Source organism: Takifugu rubripes, chromosome 12 (assembly GCF_901000725.2).
Source record: "Takifugu rubripes chromosome 12, fTakRub1.2, whole genome shotgun sequence".
Lineage (NCBI taxonomy): Eukaryota > Metazoa > Chordata > Actinopteri > Tetraodontiformes > Tetraodontidae > Takifugu > Takifugu rubripes.
The window spans coordinates 5,482,434-5,506,852 of NC_042296.1; the positions used below are offsets into that span (position 1 = coordinate 5,482,434).

The following is a 24,419-nucleotide window of genomic DNA, read 5'->3' on the forward strand; positions in this document are numbered from 1 at the left end:
AATGGCGAACAGCCTACCAACTACAGAGGGGGATCCGCTTCAGTATTTACATAAATATCTTACTTATAACTAAATTATTGATATTTAATGGTTATTTTATGCCAGGAAAGCATTTCCACCAGAAGTTTTTGAGCAGCCAGGTAGCTCATTTCTATTGTTTAGAACGGAAACAGCTAATTGAAGAGTAATTTGAGTTTGGGTATTTAAGTAATTTATATTTAAGTAAGTCGATTGTCATGCTGAACTGTACTTGTGGAGTTCTGATTCTTGTTGTGCTATTTGCAGTTGCACTACGGCAACCAGGCAGTGCTAAATTTGCGGCTTCAACCACAAGGCTCTGCACGTGCACCCAGAACAGTAAAGCAAACACTCGTGCGAGCACCACCAGCATCCACTTCGCGTCATCGAGGAATTCAAAATAATGTGGTTGAAAAAAAAACAGACGCGTTTCCATCTTCGTCCGTCTTCAGCAACTCCAGCACCCGAAACAACGTCAGGTCCGGATTGAAAATGAGACGGTGACGGTGTTTTCGGGTCAGAGGCCCGAGTTGGTACGACTGCAGAGGCTCCACGGCGCTGATGTACCAGGCAGCCAAAGAAAAGAATGTTCTGTTATTAGTGGAAAAGCTCCTGTTATGCGGATTAATCTACAGCTTCGACTTTGATCTCCTGACTCACTGTAAGCGACTTTGCAGGGGGAGTAGAGGAGTTTTGGCCACCACACACACACACACACACACACACACACACACACACACACACACACACACACACACACACACACAAGGCAAAGAAAATAGTACCTAAAACAAGTCACATAATCTCAGCAAGAGTCTCTCAAAACACCCCAAAATTCCCCACCGTTTGTTTAAGGAACAAAACCGTCCGAGCGTTCATGGACTTCGGACATTTTTATGTCGGGCGTAAATTCCGTAACAAGCTATTAAAAAGTTCTCTGCATGCATGCGCACATGTAGCTTAGCGTTTAATCCACCTAAAAGCAACTAAACCTCTGGATCCCAACCGTGTTCCGAGCCCGTAATCAGATTTACATTTGTAATATAGATGCCTAATTATAGCCCAATCTCATGTGGCAACAAACGACGTGGGAAAAAGTCACGTTGGTGATTAAACGATGAGTTAAACGCGACACGCAGCTTCACACAACGTTACTTTTGACTGAAAAAAGGCGTGAACTGCTCTTCAGCCGAGTCATAAATCTCTTGGACCAGGCTCCGCCCACACGTGACACATATTGCCCTTGGAGAAGTAACGACATTCCAGCTCGGACACCAACATTCATCAGTCGGATGTCAACAACATTTCTCAGACCACCCAACCACAGACGCACATGCCCACAAACACAAATACACACTGAATCATCAACAAAACATGTTGTGAGAATCCACATTGTAGCCTGGAAGAGAGGACACACACACACACACACTCACGAGCCAAAATGGACATACATGTGTGCATAAATGGACCCACAAAGTCAGTCTGACCCATTCCAGTTGGACTCTGTTTACTGGAATCTCAAAGAAAACACACTGACGTTATGGCTCGCATCAAAGCACAAGGAGTTAATGCTTTGATGTTGCATTTCGCTCATCATGCGCTTCATATAAGCGGAGCTTTCTTTCCCCTTTGCTGTGTGTTTGGGTCTGAATGGCCTCCAGCGGCCTTGTGGGACTCAGATTCCATCACATCTGGGATGCCAAACTATTTCCCAACAAGGGTCAGAAGAATTTTTTACGTAACGAGCACGCTCCTCCCGTGTTTTCAAAACAGCGCTCCGGCTCGTGTGTTTGTGCGGCTGACCCATTTCAGTGGGAAGCACCAAGCTGTTGATTGCATAAGTCTATTACGCCGAACCTCTGAATGCAAACAAACAGAGCAGCGGGGGCTCGCCAGTCATCGGGCCAAACCGGGCCCGGGCCCGTAAAGTGGTTCCGGCTTTCTTAGAAAGTTTTCATGTTTCAAAGGTTGTGATCTGTTACAAGTGGAGTCATATTCCAGGGTGAGGCCTCAAGGGCTTTTTGTTGTTTCTGTTCCTCCAGTTTAAGGGTTGAACATGTGTCAAGGAAAACTCGTTCAACAATCACAACCAAATCATTCTAGAAAAAACAGCTAAAGATCAAAGCAAACTTGGTCGTCGTCCAAAACCAAATCATTCAAGGAAAAGAATTTAAAGATCAAAGCAAGATTATTCGACAGCCACAGCCTATCACAACGCGGGCCGTAAAGATAGAACAACAAATCAAACAAAGGCGGCAAAGTCATCGGCTTTTCCCCAGAATAAGGTTAAAAATTAGACTTTTACGTGTGATGTCCACAAAATTCTGCTCCTCTAAAAAACTACAAACAATCCATCCTTAACTTCCTGTTACATCAACCAGATAAGACGGGCTCGAGGTGGCGTCCCAACTGAAGCGCTTCCACTATGTTCTGAATCCTGGAATCTCATTGGCCGTTGCCACGGGTGCTGCTGCACCTCCGCTCAGGGAAACCCAACCCTAACCTATCAAAGACCACCGCCGTCAGATGAAAATGTTCAGTGTGACGCGCAATCACAGTCGGCGCTGTAACGAGAACAGAAGGCCACAGATGTCTGGGAGGTTCTGCCAAGTTCAGAGCATAAACACACCATGTGGTGGTTTGAGGGTTTGATTCTCGCCATGTTTTTCTGGACTACCTCCTGGTGTCAGTTGTATAAACAGAAGCGCTGGTTCTGTAAATAGCGTGGACCTTTGACCTATTTATGGGCCACGCTTTCCCCCTGTAAACCTGACGGAGGACTCACGTAGGCTTGACCATCCCCCCTGCAGACCAGGCCGTGGGTGTTTCTGCAGGCCTGGCCCCGTCCCACCTGGACCGGATCCTCTACCTGCTTTTTTAACTGCAGTTAGCTGTGAAACCCTGCGTTCACCAGCAGTTATGGATGTTGGACAGTTAAAAGATCGAGGGGGTATCAATGATTATCCAGCGTAGTTTAGCCCTGGATCCCGTTTGAACCCGCTACCCTAACATGTTTGGTGGTTTTAGCAGTTTCAACTGCAACTCTAGTAGCCCAGCTGCTGTGCTATTAGCAACAAGTGTTCTTGTGCCATTCCACTGAACGAAGGCTAGCTCTTCCAGAAGGCACTTCATTAAAGTTAATTAGTGATAAACCATGTTTTACACTAGTGGTGGCAAGAACAACCTCCTTTTAACCCTCACAGGCTGAGGTTGGCTGCTAGAAAGATTCGTTATTACTTATCTGATGGTGCTAACATGACATCAGTGGCTAATGTTTGTATTTCATTTTATCGCCCTTGTCTTTTCTGGGCTATTGTATAAATAAAACCCGCATCTATAATAGTGCAAATATCTTAATGCTTTAGCATTCTCAAAGCTGACCAGAATGCTAAATTCTAAAGTTTGCAAAACTGTTTGTTTCATTCTGTGCTGCCCCGGCAACATTCTGCGACACAGGAAATACTGGCGGTCCCTGTCAATATTTACACGGACGTCTTACCCTTGACTGAATGGAAATGGCGTGATCATTGTGCCGGGTGATACAAACTGTGCACAATATGAATATAAGTGTTCTAAATTAAAAGAACCTCTTTTTTTTTTTTAGACCTTTAGGGCTTCTGTCGAAAAGCTGTGATGAAATGAGACATATGCCCTCGCCGCGGGCGACAGTTGCAGGTACAGTAGATACGGAACACCTGCAGTAGTGACAGCAGGTAGATTGATGGCGCTAATGATGGTGTCACTTTAACACAAAGCCCCCCTCATGTGGAAGGTGAAAGGCAGGTCTCAAACACGCTGCAAACAATGTCAGTCTTTAGGGTGACTATAAAAAAGGAGAATGAGACAGGGTTGTTTTGTTGGAATGTGTATATTTCTGGCAGAGGAATGCTAGAATAGGTAGTTTTGTGCACAGGCTTGGGTTGTGTTGCACTTGGATGCCCAAGAACTGTCATTTTAAAATCCAATACACAGTATAATTTTCAGGGTGCTGCCTGGCCACATGTAGCTGATGACTGCAGATACTGGCAGGCTAATTCTACCATTTTACACAAGTAATTAGGCTAAGCTAATGAACAGTGAAGGGGGAAATAATGTTATCCTTAATGTTGGATAGACCAGATTTGGTTTATGGAGCCTCAAAATTAGGAAGGAACTCCTGGTCCTTCCAGAACAGGCTCACACGCGCGCACACGCGCGCACGCCACTTAGGGCGACTGAAAGTTTTAATAACCTCATGGGGATCAGGAGAAAACCCACCAGTGAGTGGAAAACATGCAGATTCCACCCGTATGTGGGTCATACCCATGTTTATATATGTCAGATATAAGGATTTAGGCACATTTGTGTCTCTATTTTCTTAATTTGCTGCAACTGCACGAAAGAGAAATTCAAAAAAAAATCTCCCAAAGCTGATTTATTCTTTGCAGTGTGGTGCTGCGTTCAGGGCGGGGCGGAGAGAGGAGGTTTCCTTCAGAGTTGGTGTGTGCGGGCGTGGGTGGAGAGAGAGGGGGAGAGAGAGAGGGATAGAGAGAGGGAAGACAGAAAGAGAGAGAGAGAGAGTCAGCTGGTCGAAAAGTGCAGGTTGAATCGGTGCGTGCGCTGCGTGCTTCAGCCGGTGTGTGAGCGCGTGCGCAGGCGTGAGTGTGTACGTGTGGCAAGTGAAGCACTCCGGGGGGGTGGGGGTTGGGGGGACAAGGTGAAGACGACAGAACAACCGACAGACTTTGTGTTTCCCGGACAGAGAGCAGTCTGTGCGGGAGATCCAGCCGAGGACAGTCGAAGCGCCCGGGCCGCCGCCGCCGCCGCCGCCGCCGCGCCGCCGCGTTCCGGACACGATTCCTGCGCCGCGTCCTGCCGCTCGATCACCGTAAGGGCCTCTTGATATTTGCTGAGGAACTCATTCCAGCGGGATTTGATGAAACTCAGTCAGGCGTTGCTCTGCTTGTGCACATGGAGGCGGTGGAGTTGGTCTGTAAAGTCCAGCTGACTTTAACAGGCGCTTTGACGGCCTTGAATGTGACTTGATTTTTAATTATCTGCGGTGAAATAAGCTCTAAACAGTGTTTTTTATTTTTTTTAAATAAGGGCATTTCAAACCATCACTGCGACCATAATAACTGGTATTATGTGTTTGGAAGACAACCTTGTGTTGGCATTATGGAGATAAATCTGCTATTCTGAGCTGGTGATGGTGGACCCATGGTAGTTATGGGAATTTCAACCCCTTAAATTGAGCCTCTTCATTTGGCTCAGCTCTGCAGGCTCCTGAATGGATCCTAACCTTACACTGCTTTCCTTATGGGTGAAAATATGACCAATATGGGCTGATTTGTGACCGCAGGCAACAGAATAACCCAGACCAGCATCACTTTCTTCTATGTTTGGTGAGCACATAAACATTTCAGCAGACCTTCCTGCATCAGGGTCATTAATGGACCGCTAAAACAACTGTGGGCAGGCATCCTCTTCTGACTTCTTGTCAGGCCAATTAATGCAGGAGAAATCGTGGGCCCTCGGACTGGAGCCGACAGAGTCCGTCGTCATCATCGATCGCGTTTCTTAAGATGGCCCCATCGGCGGGGCTAAAAGTGCGACCACTGCCTCCCTTAATTGCTACATTTGTAAGGGAGTTATTTGGGCCCACAGCACAACAGCTGCATTAAGGAGGATAAGCTTGCTAAGTGTGTGTGTGTGTGTGTTTGTGTGTGTTGAAGGTCTGTCATAAAGCTCCATTGGCTGTGACTTGAGGTGCGTTAATCTGTGCATGCAGCTAAACCTCCTCCTCCTTCTTCTGTTCATAAAGAGGCCTGTTAGAGATGGACGGACAACGATCAAAGGCTGTCACTGGCCAGACCGAGCCAGGAAGGCCAATTTACGCACGCACGCGCTCTCCGACACACGTGTGGCTTTATTAAGTTCCTCTTCGGCCCGTTTAATCAACCAGATCTCCCCGTCTGACCAGTAAATCTGAATTACTCCCCTTTCTCTGCAGGAGGAACCACAAATGTCAGCAAATGTCAAGCAGTTGGAGCTCTGGCTTTGCTTTCAGGCTCAACGCACACACACACACGCACACACACGCACACGCTCGCACTTAATCAGCCCCGCTTGCCCTTTGGGCCAGAGGTTTGATTTTCATAAACACAAACGTACTGTAAGTCCATGCAAGAATTTGTGAAACATGAAACTGTTCGCAAGAAAAAAGTGCAAATATCAGCAAAGGGGCGGCTGTCTCCCTGCGAGTGTGTGTGAGTGTGTGTGCACGGAACCATGAACACACATTTGAGGCAGATTCTCCGTCAGCAGAGTGGCCTAAAGATAGCAGAGCCCCAGTGGAAACAGTAATTAGTGGGGTGAAAAGAGGAGGAGGAGATATTGTTTGAAGCGTCTGATATCTGTTATATAATAACCTGTACAATGGAGACGTGCTGGGAGAGACAGTGAAGAGGGACCGGCACGGTCAAAGAGCGAGCTATTTAGCACGCCGAAGCTTGCTTTGAAGATGCGAAATTCCCTGAAATGTGGACGCGGGATCGGGAACGAGCCGTCGGACGCAGATTCTAGTCGGCCCGATCCGTGGCCACAAATGCTGGCTTTCCTATTCTGACGTGCAGTCGTCCAGCAGAGCCGCTTCGCAGAGGAAACGAGCTCATCCCAATCCCTGACGTGCACGTCTCGCTGCAGCCCAGCGCGACGGCGACGGCCGACTCCTATTTCAGAGCAATCCCACCCCCCCCCCCCCCCCCCCCCCAAGTCCAGTTGCAGGTGCTGAGTGGTCATGTGTTGCAACCATGGAGCTGAGGTTTCTTATTTAGTCTTAACCCCCAGGCTTTGTTTGGGAACGTGTGTGTGTGTGTGTGTGTGTGTGTGTGTGTGTGTGTGTGTGTGTGTGTGTGTGTGTGTGTTGTACACAATGGCTGTGTTTACGTTGGATTCAACACGCGCCCGTTCGTCCATGCATCCACGTTTCATTTGCAAGTGGAGGGGCTGTGGTGACACCCGACACACACACGGGTGCTGCAGCGTTCCCTCTGGAGTTTAATGTGGATACCAGCATGCAACTGGTGTTTTCCCAGCACTGGTCGTTGAATCTCATGTTGTTGTTTTTTTTTGTCTTTCTCATTCAGGGTTTTCTGTGGCTTGTCCCTCCTACACATGCAGGGTGCTGGTGACACCAGAGGGTGTCATTCCCTGCAGAGGGAACGCTGACGGGACGCCATGGCCTTAGCGGGATGTCCTGAATACTTCTTACATCATTCAAACTACAAGGTAAGCTCACTATATGTTTGTCAACGTTGAAACCTCGGCAGAATCATTTTGCACGCGTGGCTACTGCTAGCCCAGTCAGGACATGTGCTGCAGCTGACTACAGTTTGTTCAAATCGGTGTTTGGAAGTGGTTTCTGTCTGTTTCGTAACCCATTGCTGCCGCTACTTCGATTATGATGTAGCCTAACTAGCTTATATCGCTAACTTTCTAACCGTGCCATAAAGAAATGGCTAAATGTTGGTGTTAGGGTGGACAAGCTCCGACGTGCTTTTCAGCCGACAAAGACGTTTAATCTAAATCCCCGGTTAATTTGTGCACTTTAACGTGTGGAAGGAGCTTTGCAGAGAGCGACTCCTGGCCTAGTTGGGTGAAATACGGCATCTCTGCAGTACAACGAGGCCCATTTCCACTGTCCAACCCCAGCAGAAAGAGGCCTTTGTTCCTCTGCTTGGATTTTCTCCCTCCAACCCTACAGTAACCTAAAGAATTTGGCTGGGATGCATGGTGGAGGGCTAAAAATAGGTTCTTAAACAAACCACAATAGCAAACAGGGGGCTTTGTTGCACGTCTGGCTTTATAGCGCGGGGCTAATGACGTGACACTGTGCTAAGATGGATAGGATGCTGGAGCTGACGTAGCCTCAGCTGCCTTATTCCTCTTAGTAAAGGCCCAAGAATGCAGCTCCCTGCTAACTCCAACTGTGGGATCGCTGAGCCCCTGTTGAGCCGAGGTGAAGGGACTTGGACTGGTTCACGTTTGCTTCCAGGAAAGGTTTTTCTTTTTTTTTTTTTTGCACCAGTGAGACTGCAGTGAATAGTGAATTGAATCCCCATAGAAAATGGCATTCCTGCATCTAGTGGGGGGAGAGAAAAAAGGGAGTTTGAGAGTCGAAGTGGGTCACAGCATTTGCTGGCCAGATGACATGGCACAGCATGGCACACGCACACACACACACACACACACACACACACACACACACACAGGCATAACACACTCAGTCCCTGTGGAGAATCTCTGTAGGCAGGTTTAGTGTAGATAAGACACAGATGAGGCATCTTTTCTGCATACTTACATAACGGCGGGCATGTTTGGAAATCTGGGAACTGGCCCAGGCCTCTGTGTGTGTGTGTCAGTCTGTCTGTCTGTCTGTCATACTGGGAACTCTGGATCCCTGCCAGAGATGTAAAAGCGGCGAGCTCCTCTCTTTCTCTCCTTCCATCTTACATGCAGACGTGTGGAGCCTGAAACATTTCAGAAACTCTCTCTGCCAACTGTCGCTGCCCGCGGCCGTTCCCTGCTTTAAGTTCCCCAGAGGTCAGAGGTCAGCGGCTGCACACAGGGATCAGAACCTCAGCACGCATGTTAAGTTTCATGCTCGCGCTCTCAAGGAATCGCCGGCTGCCGCACTTTGAAAAGTGAATTCCTCGTTCCGTACGGCAAAAGGTAAGAGGCCGGCTTCTGAGAGCCAGAAGGCTTCAGGTGTTGGATTTCCTGCAAGCTTGAAGCAAATAGTTCAAGACTGAGAATGCAGGTCAAGCAAAAACTTCGGCGAGATCTCAGAAAAGCTCGGGAAATCAGCAAATGGACTATGAGAAGATCAGGAGACATCAGCCCCACAACTGCTAGCCAAAAGCTTTGGTGCATTAAAAAAAAGCTAAATGTGCCGGTTGATTGAGTCAAGATCAAGATTTTGTGCGAGACCTTTTAATTTCGATGTGGATGGAACCGTTAAGACCAGGAATGCATCTGAGTGTTTTGTTTCTAAGCGAGTGGAAACTTGGTTTAACCGCCAGCTTTTCTGCAAAATCTGCAAAGGAACACGCCGAAAACCCCTCCAGCTGGAAGACATGGAGATATAAATGGAGCCGGTGGATGATGTGGGTCTGAAACACGTCCCTGGAGGTGGCCAGGAAGTGGCCCGGGTGCTGGATCCATGTGCAAAGGCTTTAAAAGACTGAGTTGCACATTTTGCCGCCGGAGAAGCTTAGTTAGCATCACTAGCACTCAGGCTCCAGCCTGCAGAGTAGCAGAGGGCATTACAAGATCTCACAATGAGCATTTTATGGGGAATGCGGCCAATAAAGCCGACTCTTTTACTGCACAACTCAACCAAGGGGAGGGGACTTTCCCTGCGTATTCTAGCTGTATATTAACAACGCCGCTATAGACGATTGCTGAGGACAAGCCCCGCCTCCTGTTCCCGCGCGGTGTGCCCATTTACCAGCCCGGGCCTGCACCGATGGATCTCGGTGAAGGTTTCGAGGTGGAGCTGAGATGTCCTCCTGTAAAGGCCCGAGACCGCCGAGTAAGGCCAACGTGCACGCCTTCCGTTGGGCCTCCGTGCACTTTTGTTGCTCAGAGATGCAAAGAAGGTGCCCGAAAGGACCGGTGGACGGCGGCGTGTGGCAGGGTTTGGGAGCACAGCGCACTACTGATCGGGCAGGACGCTGCTCCTTTGTGTTGTTGTTCCCCTCCATGCTGAGTAAGATCCGACCGGAGGGCGTTTCGTGTCGTATCTGCGGCCTGTCGGCTCTCGCCGGAGCCTGCAGACGTTCTTTGTCAGCCTGCAGGCTCCGCGGCCAAGTTGCCTTGCTTGGAAAGCGTTTGGCTGCTTCTTCTGAGGGCCATAAATCTTACTCTGGGCATTTATGGATCTTTTCAAAGCACAGGGGGAAAAGTGTGTGTGTGCATACACAAGCATACCCCAAGAGCTGTTCCTGGAAAAAGCTTCCTCGTCCTTCTTTTTCCTAGAAAAGGGAAGATTTAAAATTGCTTTGGCATCCCTCCCTGTTTTTCTCCTGCAGCTTTCTGGCCTCCAGGCTGCGAGAAATTAGACAATGTGTGAGGAACTTGGCAGCGGCGTGCGCAGCTCAGGACATGTGTGATTGTGTAAGTGTGCTGAGCCGATAACGTGTTGCTCGAAGAAAAGGTTGTTGTTTTTTTAATCTCGTTTATTTAAATCAAAAACCGGTGTTGGTTTTGCAATGACTCCTTGAAAGTGTGTGTGCATGTGTGTGTGTGTGTGTGTGGGGGGAGGGTCATAAAGTCAGCATGTTGAAACTGTCATGGGTCTCGGTGTTCCTCGAGAGCCGAGGCATGAACCCAACCTCCATGCGACCTTTAGTCCTCGAAGCACAAACGTGTCTTGCCTTTGCTAACGTGGCTCTGAAACCTTCTGCATGTTGTTACTGCATGAATCTCACCTCTCTCTTCTTCTCCTCCTCCTTTTCTGCCTTCTCTCTTTGACAGGAAAGCATGGACCGCACCTCTTCTCGCAGGTCCGACGGGCTGATCGTTCCGAGCTTTCAGCGCCAGGCCAATCAAAATTTGCCACATCACCATGGTAACTTTGCTCCTCTTGCTGTGTTGTTGGCTTGAATCGCGTTTTAAGTGACGTGTTGTGAACGATGGATGTTACAAACGCGTGTGAGGTAGATTGTTAGACAAAGATAGACGCTGGGCCCAGAGACGTGTGACCCTGACCTGCAGCCTGAAGATGCTAACGAAGCCAAGGGGGCACCCTGAAGCAGAAGACACCCGCCTGATTAGCCTGAAGAGGGTTGGGGGCTCCTACCTGTGGAGGTGAACCGAGGAGGAGAAGAACAGAGAGCGATGCTGCACCGTCCTGCTCCATCAGGGCCGGAGCGCCGTGATTATGGATGAGGTGCTGAAGATCAACAGATGTTGGAGATCCATCCAAATCAGTCCCAGCTGTAACCCAATTTGCTGCTTCAGCACATTTACCAGGATCAGGCTATCAATCAGCCAGTGTTTTGTTTTGGACACCTCCAATTCCTCTCTGGAGCTTCCCAATTCCTGCCTGAAATGATTTGCGGGCCCTGGTTGTTCCTAGAAAGCCGGCCTGATGTCTCCTCGCATGCTTATTGCAGATGTGTAGGTTAGCGCTGACTTATAAAGCACATCTCGCCTCCCCGCGTACAGACGCCGTTACCCTGCGCTAGTCCTGCTAGCATAAATCTCTTCGGCCATTGCAGAAGGTGGGGGGAAAAAAACAAAACAGGGAATCCACTGGCTAATGAAGCTGGGTTATAAATTCTTCTCTTTGGCATCTTTTCCGTTTGGCATCTGCCCTCCTGATGTCGTCCCAGAGCGTAAAATACGGTTCCCTTAAATGAGTTGTTTAAATAGGCCTGTAGGTCGAGCAGAGCCGGGCAGAGGGAAGTTTATAGTAAGTAGGTCATAGGTCTGTGGGGCAGGGTGGGGACGGCGAAGGTATGCAGATGTACACAGGCTTCCGTCCGCACATCTAGAGCAGATTTTGTGATGTTGACTACGTTATGAATGTGCACGCGGCTTAGTATGAGCTTTAAAGCTTTAATTCGTGGTAGCAGCATTAGCAGCGCTGAGATTCTTGCTTCATTTCTCAGAGAAAATGTCTGAACAATCCAACATTTCTGTCTGTTTCAAACTGTTCGCAGGGAAAAGTCAGATTTGGATCTTTCTGTTCAAAAAGTGCCTTTTTGCCAGGACCCGTCAGACAGTTTAAGTCTCTCTTTTCTAAATAGTTTCTCGGTAAGATGAAGTCAAAGCTTCTAATCCTTCTCCCGTGAAGAAAAACATGGCGTCATCCTCGCTGATGGACGCGCTGTATATTTAGACCGGCGCTGGCTCAGATTTCCCTTTAGGCTGATCCCTTCCTCAATGATCTGATGACATGTATTTTAATACAATCCTCGATTATTATGGCGGACATGCTGGCTGCTCATGGTTTTCTCATAGCTTTCTCTCAGAAATGCCGATATCTCGCGGCTATACAGCCGAGAGTGCTAATTCAGTTGTTTTATATGTCACAATCTGACATAAAAGAGAGAAGTTACTAAAAGCAGGACTTTTGCAACATTCCTCATCAAATTTTTGATGAATTTCCACTTGCAGAAGTTCGCCTATGTCGTCCGACCATCGCAGCAAAGGAATAAAGGAATTTAAACCCCTCTCACGGGCCAAATTATGTTTATTTATTTATTTTTACAATCAAGAGTCTGTTATACATTTCTATTTATGCCTTGGCTAATGCGTCAGAGCTAAGTGTGACTTTACATGCTAATATGCTTACGCTAACAGAATGAACATGGTGTTTAGTGGTTGTTTACCAAGTTCGACGTCTAAATTTAGCCTGTTGACAAGCTAACATTTAGTAATTGGCAGCAAATGCTGAAAGCAGATGGTTTTGCAGTTATTCTGCCATCAATCAAAGTATCTACAGTTTATTATTATCCAAAGGAACTAACGCTGATTGATGCATCACGCTTTAAAAAGAGGAATTGTAAATCTAAAGCACATTTAAATGGTAATTTCTTCATTTTTACGTGAAGGTGAGCTGACTGAATTTCGCACAGGGTCACCAAGTTGTTCGTGTTTTCCTTTTACATTGAGACCGACATGAATCTGCTCGCTGTCGTGATATTTCAGTCTGGCCAACGGCGGGGGCGGGCTGGCTGACATTCCATCAATACAGCTGTGGCTCTGAGGCGCACGTCAACGCCGTCCTGGAATCAGGTCTTCGCAGTTCCCTCATCCGACCGTTGTGGATCACCTGGGCGCTGGGACGCCACATCAGAAGCCTTCAGACTGTCGTATATCGGGGCAGCAGGGTTGATGTCAGGATTCGTGGCGGCGGCGCTGTTGAAAAGGGCTCCTGCTCTGCTGGAGAACCGGTTCTGACGGCTCCCTTGTCCTCAGTTGGACATTTCCAGCTGCTCTTGTCCTTTCCGCATCACCCCAAGCGTCCCACTCATGAGTGGTGGCACATGACCTTACATCCCAAACTGCCCTTCCTCCCTGCGCCATGCGAATTTTGCCACTCGCAATCAGGCAGGTCGCCTCCTGCTGAGCGAACGCTCTCACCGGCGTGGCCCCGCACGCACGCACGCACGGGGGCCCGGTTTCTGTTGCCCCAGTTTGTCCTGATCATTTGGCCGCCATATGCCACGAGTGGGTTGGTGAGCATTCCCAGAGTGCTGTAATTTCTCCCTACTGGAATGTCAGGAATTCTGTGTGTGGTGTTGGGGTGGGACACACAGGACCAAAGGGCTTTGGACACATACATGGAAACACACGCACACATACCACAGTGTGTTTTAATGGATTCGGTATCCTAACCCAAAATTACTGATTTTATTTTAAAAGCTGGAAACTATGCTAATTCGATCGCGCATCAAACATGGAAGAGCATCACGCCGTTTAATTAATATCTGCTTCTGTAGGGAATCGAGCCCTCATATATAGATATATTAAAAAAAGGGTAGTTCTTGTAATAACGGGTCGGGTTAAAAGCTGAGCTCTGCCTGGAAACTGTGTTTTTGCGGCAGCTCCATCGAGGTTTGGTTGGGTCAGTTGTTGAGTCTGCGGGTCGCTGCGTTCCGGCCTCGGCACCGGACGGTCAGTTTGGCTGTGTGAATGATGGGTTTGATGAATTCTAACCAATGGCATGCTGGCGGGTCGGCGTACTACAACCGCAGAGAGAAATCCAAGCCGGCGTGAAATCTGACATGAGGAAGAGCTAAAACCTCAAAACAAGGCTCTGCGTCCTCTTCCGGGCTTCAGGGCCGCGGTGTTCTCGGCAGTAATTTCACCAGGTTATTCGGAATTCTTCCTCCCGTTCCACCATTCCTCTGTCTGCACAGATGACGACGTCGACCTGGAGCAGCTGGTGAATGACATGAACTCCTCCATGGAGAGCGTGTACTCCACGCAGGCAGATACCACGCTGCTCCTGAACAACGGCCACGCACACACTCCAAACCACCACCACCACCACCACCACCACCACCAGCCGGGATACCCCGGGCCTGGCCAGGCCCACCGCCGTCACACGCCAACCATTGCTGCTTCTTCCCCCTCCAGGGACAGACTGCGGCACTCTCAGCCCATGCACATACAGGCTGTCAGGTAGGAACAGGCACTGCTTTTCTAAGAAAACGATGGAAGAGATAACCTGAAAACACTGGTTTGTGGATTCGAGGAATAACATCTTGGTTTGTCTAGAAATTGATTTGTTTCACTCTTAAGATTTCAGAGATGATAATAAAATGCTTATTATTGGACAGTGGCAGCATTGAAAGAATTTTATAATGGTAGTAAAAAACTATAAGCCCTAAAAGGTGTTTTGAGTGTGTTTTTGATACTTTGATACCACTTTTTCCTTCACTGTGGCTGTCAGAACTCTGACGTGTGCGTTTGTCTCCCCCTGCAGGTGCCTTCGGGAAGAGCAGCAGTTGCGCCCAGCCTCTCTGCCGGCCATCCCAAACCCTTTCCCTGAGCTGTGCAGCCCAGCAGGCTCTCCCGTCCTCAGCCCTACACAGGCCTCCAACAACCATGTAAGGACACTGACACACACACACATGCGCACACACACACACACACATGCACGCACGTGCTCCTGGAACCTTCTTTTTTCTGATATCTTGGACATCATGTGACTTTTTTCACGAGATTGTCTGGACGCAGCATGCTTTTGTGATGTTTCAAGATGTGTGGGCTCGTAGGAGTTGTCCTTTTCTTGATCAGGCCATGTGCTGGTGTGTGTGTGTGTGTGTGTGTGTGTGCTTTTGAAGCCAGCTGATTGGCCTGTTGTTTTCAGGTCAGAGCAGCTTGTGTTGACTTTGGCAGTGGGCTGCTTTTCCTTCCATTACACAACAGCTCAACCGGGGTTATCTGCTGGTCTGTGTGTGTGTGTGTGTGTGTGTGTGTGTGTGTGTGTGAGGGTGCTTTTTGCAGAGCCATCATTATCAGTCACATGCACACACCCACGCTCGTACAGAGCAACAGTGTGTTTTGCTGTGGAAAGAGGTGAGCGATGTCTCCAGGATGCCACAGACGCAGCACAGACTTCCGCAGCGGCTCTGGGAACACAGCTGGGAACGTCTGCAGGTCGAAAATCTCGGAAACCTCTGAATCCATCTGTCGGCTCTGGCAAGACAGTCGCCCATTTCCGGTTCACAGGCTTTCAGATGGGTGTGTGTGTGAGTGTGTGATAGCCATGCCTTTCCTTTCCCCAGCAGAGCCTCCTGTCTTAGGAATGTTCCATCCTTCTCAAGGATGTTTTCCGGATGCCCACTCTGAACAATACAGGTTATTTTTAATGCCATCGTCTTCATATACACACTATAGATCTACCCATGCTGTGGCCTCACCTTGTTGGGGTTGGCAGGAAATAAGAATTCCCAGTGGCCTAAAAACAGGAAGAAGGTAGTATCCTTTTGGTATAAACGTTGATAAGGTTGGAGGTCGGAAGCCAGACGAGAAAGTAAATAATCACCTCACAAAGAAGTTGAGAGCGTGAACTTCCCGAGGTGATGGCGCTCATGGGAAATGAAACCAACTACCCGGAATAGTGGCGGGAAACATGGTCACCAGCGGCGCATGGCAGCGAGGGACGAGCCCCATCCAGGCGGGGTGGAAATGTTTCGACGCAAATCCACCAGGAAATCGGCCAAGTGCCTCCTCGCCCGCGTCACCAGTGTCCTGGCGCGCGAGGAGCTTTTCTTCCGCTCGGACTCGACGCGAGCAGCGGCCAATCTGGTAGCGCCATACAGCTGTGCTGCTAGGGTTCTTTATTTTCCTTTTCATGCTATATGCACATTTTTAATATGGCTATTCCACATTAGCTATCAGGAATTTCACTCGCACGCAGCAGATGTGCTGGTCTGCTGCCATGGTAGCGCTGCATCTGCATTAGCTTGCTCTAATCAAAGGATCTGTCTCTTTCTAGCTGTACGGTCGGAATCTGTTCCAGGCCGAGCTTCAGTCTTTTATGGCAGGGAAAGACAGATTATATGATGAGCCAGTAAAACTCTATCTGCCTAACATGACAGGTTTATGGCCGGTGTTGCCTTTGATGAGATGAAGGGATTTCCCCGCCAGAATGTGATGCTGTGTCGGCAGGGTAATACCCACGTCAGGCTGAATCGCGTTAAAATCTGTGCGTTTGTTCTACTAGCTGCTAATGCTATGTGCATGACTCTGGCTAATGCTAACGCTTAATCACATTGAAGCAGATGTCTTTAGAGACAAGCACTGAGAAAGAAGCTGCGTTTTAGCTTTTTTTGGCACTGCTGCAGTCGATTCTGAGAAGGTGGTGAAATCAAACGCTTCCTGTGGAGTCACATGGCAGAAAAGGCCGCCAAACCTTCGTTAAAACATCTTCACACAGCCGGTGTGCTGGTGTGAAAGCTCTGAGTAGGTGCTGAGGACCCCCCCATTCTCTTTGTCATGCACCTACTGGACCTGAAGGGGGCGCCAGAATGCTTGAATATTCGGACTTCACCTGTGTGGCGGTGAAGGTGCCTGCTTGCTGACCGAGGACCAATCTCCGGTCATGCCGGTGCTTTTTGGCTTTGTGTGTGTGTCTGAGGGCCGTGCAAGTGTCATGGAAACAAAATGAAGTTTAAAGCTGAGTCACACACACTGTTAGGAGCTCCCACCTCCCTCCTCTCCCTCTGTCTGGTCAGCTGATGTTCTCCTGCACGCAATGGTCTGCTGACCCACTGCAATCAGATCAAATCAGGGGTGTGTGTGTGTGTGTGTGTGTGTGTGTGTGTGTGCGCGCGTGCGCAAGAGAGAGAAAAGGGCACAGAGAGTGAAGTGGCAGCGATAACAGTATCAGGATATAATTTATATATATATTTATAGATATAGTTAATAAATTATGTTCTCTTAAACTGTGTGTGTGTGTGTGTGTGTGGGGGGGGGGGTGTTTTTATGTGTTTTGGTGTCACAATTTAAAGATCTTTATCTGCTCCTGTGAGATTATCCCAAGGAACACTTTGATAAAATGGCCCTTTTCTGCTCAGTTTCCCACGTTTTATTTCCATCCCCCCCTGTAACACCCCTCCCCGTATTTCTGGGGGAGATATTGGATGAAATAATTAAGTTACTCTTTATTTCCCCACCTGCTGAGAGACAGCAAATGCTTATTAACCTCCAGCTAATTCTGGTGCAAACACATTTGGAGCAACATTGCATGGAAATAATGCTGAAATAAGTCAAGTTCTTGGATAATCTATAGTAGTTCCTGGTGCCGCCCCTCCCCTATAAGCTCTAGCTATTAATGGAAATGTCTTATTTAAACTTCATTTCGCAATTTCAATCCAAAGGCATTACAGACGTGCTTCACAGCGAGGAGATGCACCTCTGAGACGGCGAGAAGTAAATTTAGCATCAAATATTTTCAGTCTGTACCTAAAGGATGTTTACATTAACTGGAGTGCAGGTTTGTGAGTGTGACAGATGAACAAAAACTGTTTATGGCTGGCTGAAGTTTCCAGGAAATTGAAAGTCCTGTCCACACAATGGTGTGTGTGTGTGTGTGTGTGTGTGCGTGTGCGTGTGCGTGTGCGTGTGTGTGTGCGTGTGCGTGCGTGTGTGTGTGTGTGTGTTGTGAGGATATGCAGGAACTTTGACGGTGCCAGGAATTAAATAAATCACACATGGTGGCAATGTGATGACGGAACTTTCTCAGGGTGCATCTTCAATACACACACACACACACACACACACACACACACACACACACACACACACACACACACACACACACACACACTCTATATTGGAATACCAACATCCAACAACTTGACAAATAAATGATCAGCTGAATTGGATGATCAGACATTCAGATTTTTACCCATAATTGCTGGTTTTGCCTTGACGCCAGCTACGATAACATAAAGCATGCAGTATACAACTGACGTCTGTGCACGTGAGCCGGCGGCCGGCATCACGCCACGACAGTCGGATAAGGATGACGGAAGCACAGAGGGGGTGCCGCGGCGCTCCGGCTTTGTTTTCCAAAGTTTTGATATTTGCAAGGTCGGACTTTGACGCGCGTCCTCGTTGGCTGATTTCGGCGGCGGCCACATGGCATCACTCAGCACACGATTCGGCCGACGGCGGCACGTGACGGGCTTTTTTCCCGGTGGATATCTGTCAAAGAGGCCTTTTGACGCTGCGTGCGTGTGTGTGAGGGTGTGTGTCGGTGGGTGTTGGCTCGTTAGGGCTCCGGGGAAGTGAGCTACTCAGTGAGGCTTTGTGGTGGCGCTCCGGCGAGGTGAAATTAAGTTGGGCCTGTCTGCGGAGATAATCAGCTCTGTCTGGGCTGAAACCTGAGCGCTCGCAGACATGAAAGGGGGCCGATGCTGTAACCCAGCGGAGCTGGGGAGGCACCGCCGACCTGTATGCAAATGTTGACATTCGTCTGTGGAGGCAGTGGGATTCGCTGGAAAATTCCCAGCGTGTTTGATTTGAACGACGAGGTCTGTGCCAACTGTTAGCATCAGTTGATTGACCGCTCGTCTTGGCTGTGCATCACTGCGATGTCCCACGCCAGTAATAACAGAGTCCTTTCAAGGCGCCTATTGTAACATGTCAGGCTAAAACATTAGCCACGAGCAGAGCACAAGGAGGTCCTTAATCTGGCAATTTTGTGCACACAGAGGTCCAAAAACAGGATTTTTACCGTTTCAAAACACCTTTTGGGCCACGGGAGGAACCTCGTGGAGATGCGGATGCTCGATATGACGCATTTAGCCGAACTTTCTGAAGTTCATTTTATCTTTTTTGAAGCGGTTTGCCTTGTGCGCTGAGCTATTATTATTTTATCGGCCTGTAAACCTCGGCTATCTGCTGACCTCCAGTATAATTTATGTGACTTTAAACAGATAGCAGCCATCGCTGCCCCCCCCCCCCCCCCCCCCCCCCCCCGTCTGAGTGAATCAAGATTGCGTTTTACAATCCGTGGGTCATGTTACTGCTCTGGCTCAGAACAACCAGACCACTTCACTGTGTGTGCATGCGCACGCATTAGCATGTGCCTTTGTGTGTGTTTGTGTATAGCCTGATAGGTTTAGGGGCCCACAAAGCTCTTGGTCAAGTGGGCTTGACCCTGGCACAGATTACTGAATTTGACCTCTGACTCTGTACACACTGATCTCGCGTGTGTGTGTGTGTGTGTGTGTGTGTGTGTGTGTGTGTGTGTGAGGGTTTGGGTGTGTAAGCATGTGTATATAAATTTTTGTGTGTATTCACGTTTGTGTGTTTGTTTATAGGCATGTGTCTGACCTTTTGATTCAGCAGCCCTCTTTGTGAGTGTGAGTGTGTGTGTGTGTGTGTGTGTGTGTGTTTATAAGTGGCATATGAGACCAACGACCCTTTTTCTACCCCTCACCCTCATCTCCTGGAGTGAAAGAAGGAAAAGGGGAGGGAGGAATCAACCGAGGTGAGTTAAACCTCGTAGATTAAAACATCGGAGCGAGTGGGGAGTAAATGACCTCCTTTACTGCGAACGCGGCGCTCACACACCCGAGGGAGCGCACGTTAGCGCACAGGTAAAGCGTCGCCAGACGGCTGCAGAACGGCTGCGTGAGACTGAAAACCGCTGAGCAGGAGAATCCGACCTGCATGTCACTGTTTACATTGGTGTGTGTGTGCGTGCGTGCGCGCCGTTCTCATGCACTGTATTAGGGGCCAGCTGGGTCGGCCTCTACACATGAGCCTGATTATGACTCAGTGTTGCATTACTGACATTCCTCCATAGAGCTCCCTCTTTTCTTCCTCTATTCTTCTCCCACCCTCCCTTCTTTATCTTCCTCTCCCTAAAAACCCTGCAGATTTGCTGAGCAACCACCTCCCTCCCACCCTCTCCTCTCCTTCTACCCCTCCCTTGACCCCGCCGAAACACCCCGACACGTGATCGCCGGAGCTGCGGCGCTGTCAGCGAGCCGCACACGTGTTGCTCCCGTCCTGACGGGCTCGTTTAGTATTTCACATCCAGCTGAGGAGGAGAAGAGGGAGCGAGGGGTGAAATTAAAGCTGCGCGACGGTTTCGTAGAAGACGTCGGAGGATGCACATGAGACCCTGGGACCGTTGCACAGTTGTAGCCCTGCAGTTCCAGGAAGTGGCCACTTGGGGAGCTCTCTGCCAGCTGGTTTCCCCATTGGTCCGTTTTTTATGGTGGCGTTCAGTAGGACAAACTGGCTCGACAGCAGCGACATGTGGCGACGGGGAACTTGGGTTTGTAGCTTGAGTCTATGGCATCGAGGGACAAGAAGCACATTTGTCTGCTTTTTTTTAAAGATGGCAGCATATACCTTTAATACATCTGCTGCGATATTCCATGGAGAGCCATAAGGCTAGGCTAAGCTAACTTTCAATGATGCCGCTAAACCCCCGCGAGGCTAGTGAATTAACTCTTGGGTCTGCTGAATCAAGCCTTCTTGTTCGGGTTGTTTGGGGGAAGAATAAAACATTTGCATTTGACCTCTTTACATGCGCTAAAATATAAATACTTAATGACGTGTGCAGAAGACACAACATGACATCCGACTGCCTCCCAGTAGGCTGTCGCTACCACTGTACACTGCAGCATAATCTGAAGAAGGATTAGAGGTATCAAAAATTAGATACTCCCCAGTGTGTGTGTGTGTGTGTGTGTGTGTAGGAGGAGTTGTGGGCGTGTTTTAGGGACTTACTTCGGTGCGGCGCCATCGGTAAAAGGAGATGATGGCAAAGGTTTGCTGAGAGGTGAACGCTCAGGGGCTCTGAATCCCGAAGATAAGAGTGCGGGGGAGTACGTGACAGGTAGCAGCTCACCGTTTGAGAGGGAAGAAAAATCCCACAGCGGGTTAATCCAGCGTGAGGGGCGGGGGAGGAGGAGAGACGTAGCGGCTCACAGCGACGCTCGCTGCACAAGGACGCTCTCTCTCTTTTTCTCTCTCTCTCTCTCTGTTCTCTCTCTCTTCCACCCTCGTCCTTCCTCTGTCACCCCCGCCTTTTACCTCTTACCTCTCCAGCAGTCGCGTTGCCATTCTATCCCTCTTCTCTCTCTCTCTCCTTTTCTCTCTCTCTCTCTCCTTTTCTCTCTCTCTCCCTCTTCTCTGTCCCTCTCTCTCTCCTTTTCTCTCTCTCTCCCTCTTCTCTGTCCCTCTCTCTCTCCTTTTCTCTCTCTCTCCCTCTTCTCTGTCCCTCTCTCTCTCCCTCTTCTCTCTCTCCCTCTCTCCCCCCCCTCCCTGACTTCCTCCTCCTCCTCTCTTCTCTTCTCTCTGTGTCACTGGAGAGCGTCTCAGTGTGAAAATGCCATCCTGCTCTCCAGACTGTTGCCTCCTTCAGGCAGTGGAGGTAAGAGACGGGCGTCCGTTTTCTTTCTGCTCGCCGTTAACCTTTTTATATGTGTGTGCATGGTTTTGTCCTCCCCCCCCCCCCCTTCCCTTCCACCTCTGTGTTTCCAAAACTTTCCTCCTGCGTCACAAAGTTACCTCTTGCTTCGATGGGGGCAGAGACCGGGACGTCTCCCGCGGCTGCTCCCTCCGTCCTGCTGTCATTTCCGCGCTTTTCCGCTAAATCTTTCTGCCCCTTCACCACCCTTTCGTGTCCCACTCCCCCCGTCGTTTTGGCGCCCGCGACTGGATGCGCACGTGCGTACTTTCCCCACCGTGTTTACGGGATAGAGGTCAGGCCCCGCCGACCCTTTTTGCGATCTCCATCGCTGCGGCGACCTCTCTCCCTGTTAAGCTGCGCTACAGTGGCGTGAAGCAGCTGGTCTGTGGATAGATGTGCAGAAACACACTCCAGTTGGGGGGGCAGGGGGGGGGGGGGAGGAACCCAAAACGTACCCAGTTAAAATGTTGCCGCTTCCATTTTGAAATCGTCCAAAATGGCGCTTCGGTGGCGGGTCCTGAAGTGTACCCGGCGGCTGCTCCCAGGCGGCGCCATTTTTGAGGGCAAAGCCACGACTCCTTCCTGAGATTGTTTTCAGATTCATCGGCTCACGTGCGCGTTTATTAATACGCGGGCGAACAAGCGCGTTTGAGGCGTGGACGAAAGGGTCGAGCGCGGGGGGGAGGCGACCTGCGATGCCGGTCGTCCTCCGTGTGTGAGCGCATCACATGTTGGAGTGACGGGACAAAGCACCTGGGTATGGAGGTAAACCTGAACCGCCCCCCCCCGGACCGGCCACACCACTTCCTCCCCCCTCTGCCTTCATTTTCCAACCGCTCTCCTCATGTGTTTCCAGATAGTGAAGGTGTGGAGCGAGGATGGGGCGGGAAAAGTGGTGGAGATTCCCGCCGACATGACGGCCAGAGACGTCTGCCAGCTCCTGGTCTACAAGAACCACTGTCTGGACGACAACGCCTGGACGCTGGTGGAGCACCACCCCATCCTCGGCCTTGGTAGGAGCGTGTGAATGCGCGTGGCGCCCCCTCGCCGCCGCAGGCAAATGTGATTTTTAGCGCCGCGCACGGTGCAGACGTGTGGCCAGAGGTCCGGTCCCCGTCGGCTGCCTGTCTGTGCATCTGTGTTTCGCCTGTTGTGTGTTCACTTGTTCCTGGCACAAGTGCTCCTGTGCCGTCCCTGCAGCGCTGGGAGGCACGGCGATCCAGGGATTAGGCATTTTCCATGTTCGGCTCGCACGGCTGCTCCCTCCCAGTAATTCCCTGCTTGGTGTGTGTGGGGGGGGGGTATAAGAAAAGAGGTGAAAAGAGATGGTTTTTCATCTTTTCAGCAGCTTTATTTATTCCTTATCACTTTCTTTCGGCCCTGCCTTTGTCCCCGCCGCTGCGTTTCCTCCTCCCGGCTCGTATTTTTAGAGTCAAAGGATCTTTGTGCTTTGCTGCTTAATCTGCGTTTGGGTGGAAAAAAAAAAGTGCACTGGAGAGGTGGAATGTGAGGTGAGGAGAGGGAGGGAGAGAGAGAAAGATGAAGGCAGAGAGAGGGAGAGATTTTGGAGGTGCTGGTGGTGGGGGGGGTGTCTGGACCGGAGCGTCATACCAGAGTTGCCTGGAACCAATCATAGTTCTCCATCAGACGAGCCCCTAGTCCAGCCGACCAATCAATCTTTCTTTTAGCCTGCACAGGAAATTCCCCGCTTACAGCCAGTGCGCACACACACACACACACACACACACACACACACACACACACACGCACACACACACACACACACACACACACACAGACACAGACACAGACACACACACACACGCACGCACAGACAAAACTGCATTTAGAAAAAGTTTTACTGGAGTCTATTTATACTGCAAATGTTGCTCCAATGGCTGTGTTTTTAAAACCTGGTTTGGAGTGTGTGCAGCGTGCGTGTGTTCATGCAGAACTGGAACATCCTGTCGCTATCAACGTCTAATCAGCTGCACTCTGAGATCATATGCAAACTGACACACACACACACACACACACACACACACACACACACACACACACACACACACACACACACACACACACACACACACAGTGTAATTGGGCCACTGGGCCTCCACGGTGCACAGTGAGCAGGTTAGGCCTGCGCAGCTCCTAATGTGTGGTTGTGTGTTAGTCCGTGGTTTTGTGTCTTCGCCGCTCTTAGCAATCAGCCTAAATACACGATGACATCATCTTCCTGCAACCCCCCCATCTGATGCCCGTTCTCCTCTCCACCTTCACCTCCTCCCTCGTAGCTTCTCCTTTTCACAGCCTCTCTCCATTTAACCTCTTACTCCCATGCCCGTCTCTTAGTAACAGGGTTGCTCCTGCTGTCACTGCGTCCAATCTGGTCGATGTTGCAGCAAATATGGAGGAAAAAAAAAAGGTTGACGAGCTTTTAGTTTTCCTGCAGCCTTCAGGATCCTCGTTGCAAATTAGTGAGGGTTAACAGGTGATGCTTGTGATTAAAAAGCCTCTTTTACTGAAATTATGACCAGAAATAAATGGTAAAACAAATTTGGGGCACAAAATTGGGCCTATTGTGCATCACTGAGTGTGTGTGTGTGTGTGTGTCCTTACAGAGCGGTGTCTGGAAGACCACGAGCTAGTGGCTCAGATCCAAGCCTCCATGAGCAGTGACAGTAAATTCCTCTTCAGGAAGAACTATGCCAAATATGAATTCTTCAGGAACCCCCTGGTGAGTCTTGCATGCCTGAAAAGTCATTTCTGTAATGGCCTCACTTCAGCACGCAGCCCCACCACACACACACACACACACACACACACGCACACACACACACACACACACACATGCGTGCACAGCTGTCACAGCCTTGGTATTTTTGACAGGAGCCCCTGACGTGGGAATATTTTGCGTTTGACAGCTCGTGTGTGCTCCAGATCTCAGGGGTGACGA

The 24,419-nt window shown here is 49.6% G+C and overlaps 1 protein-coding gene across 4 annotated transcripts in view; it reads left to right on the forward strand.

Moving 5' to 3' along the window:
- The first annotated feature begins 4,545 nt into the window (after window positions 1–4,545).
- LOC101075382 (growth factor receptor-bound protein 10-like) overlaps window positions 4,546–24,419 on the forward strand; it is a 28,242-nt gene continuing 8,368 nt past the window's right edge. Inside the window, exons 1-8 of one of the 4 annotated variants that reach the window (XM_029844803.1) lie at window positions 4,546–4,663; window positions 4,760–4,885; window positions 7,146–7,287; window positions 10,537–10,630; window positions 13,932–14,196; window positions 14,501–14,624; window positions 22,317–22,473; window positions 24,085–24,200. In XM_029844803.1, coding sequence (XP_029700663.1) covers window positions 7,237–7,287; window positions 10,537–10,630; window positions 13,932–14,196; window positions 14,501–14,624; window positions 22,317–22,473; window positions 24,085–24,200 — 807 coding nt within the window. In that variant the 5' untranslated portion in view covers window positions 4,546–4,663; window positions 4,760–4,885; window positions 7,146–7,236. The other 3 variants (XM_029844804.1, XM_029844802.1, XM_029844805.1) reach the window with 3 other exon arrangements.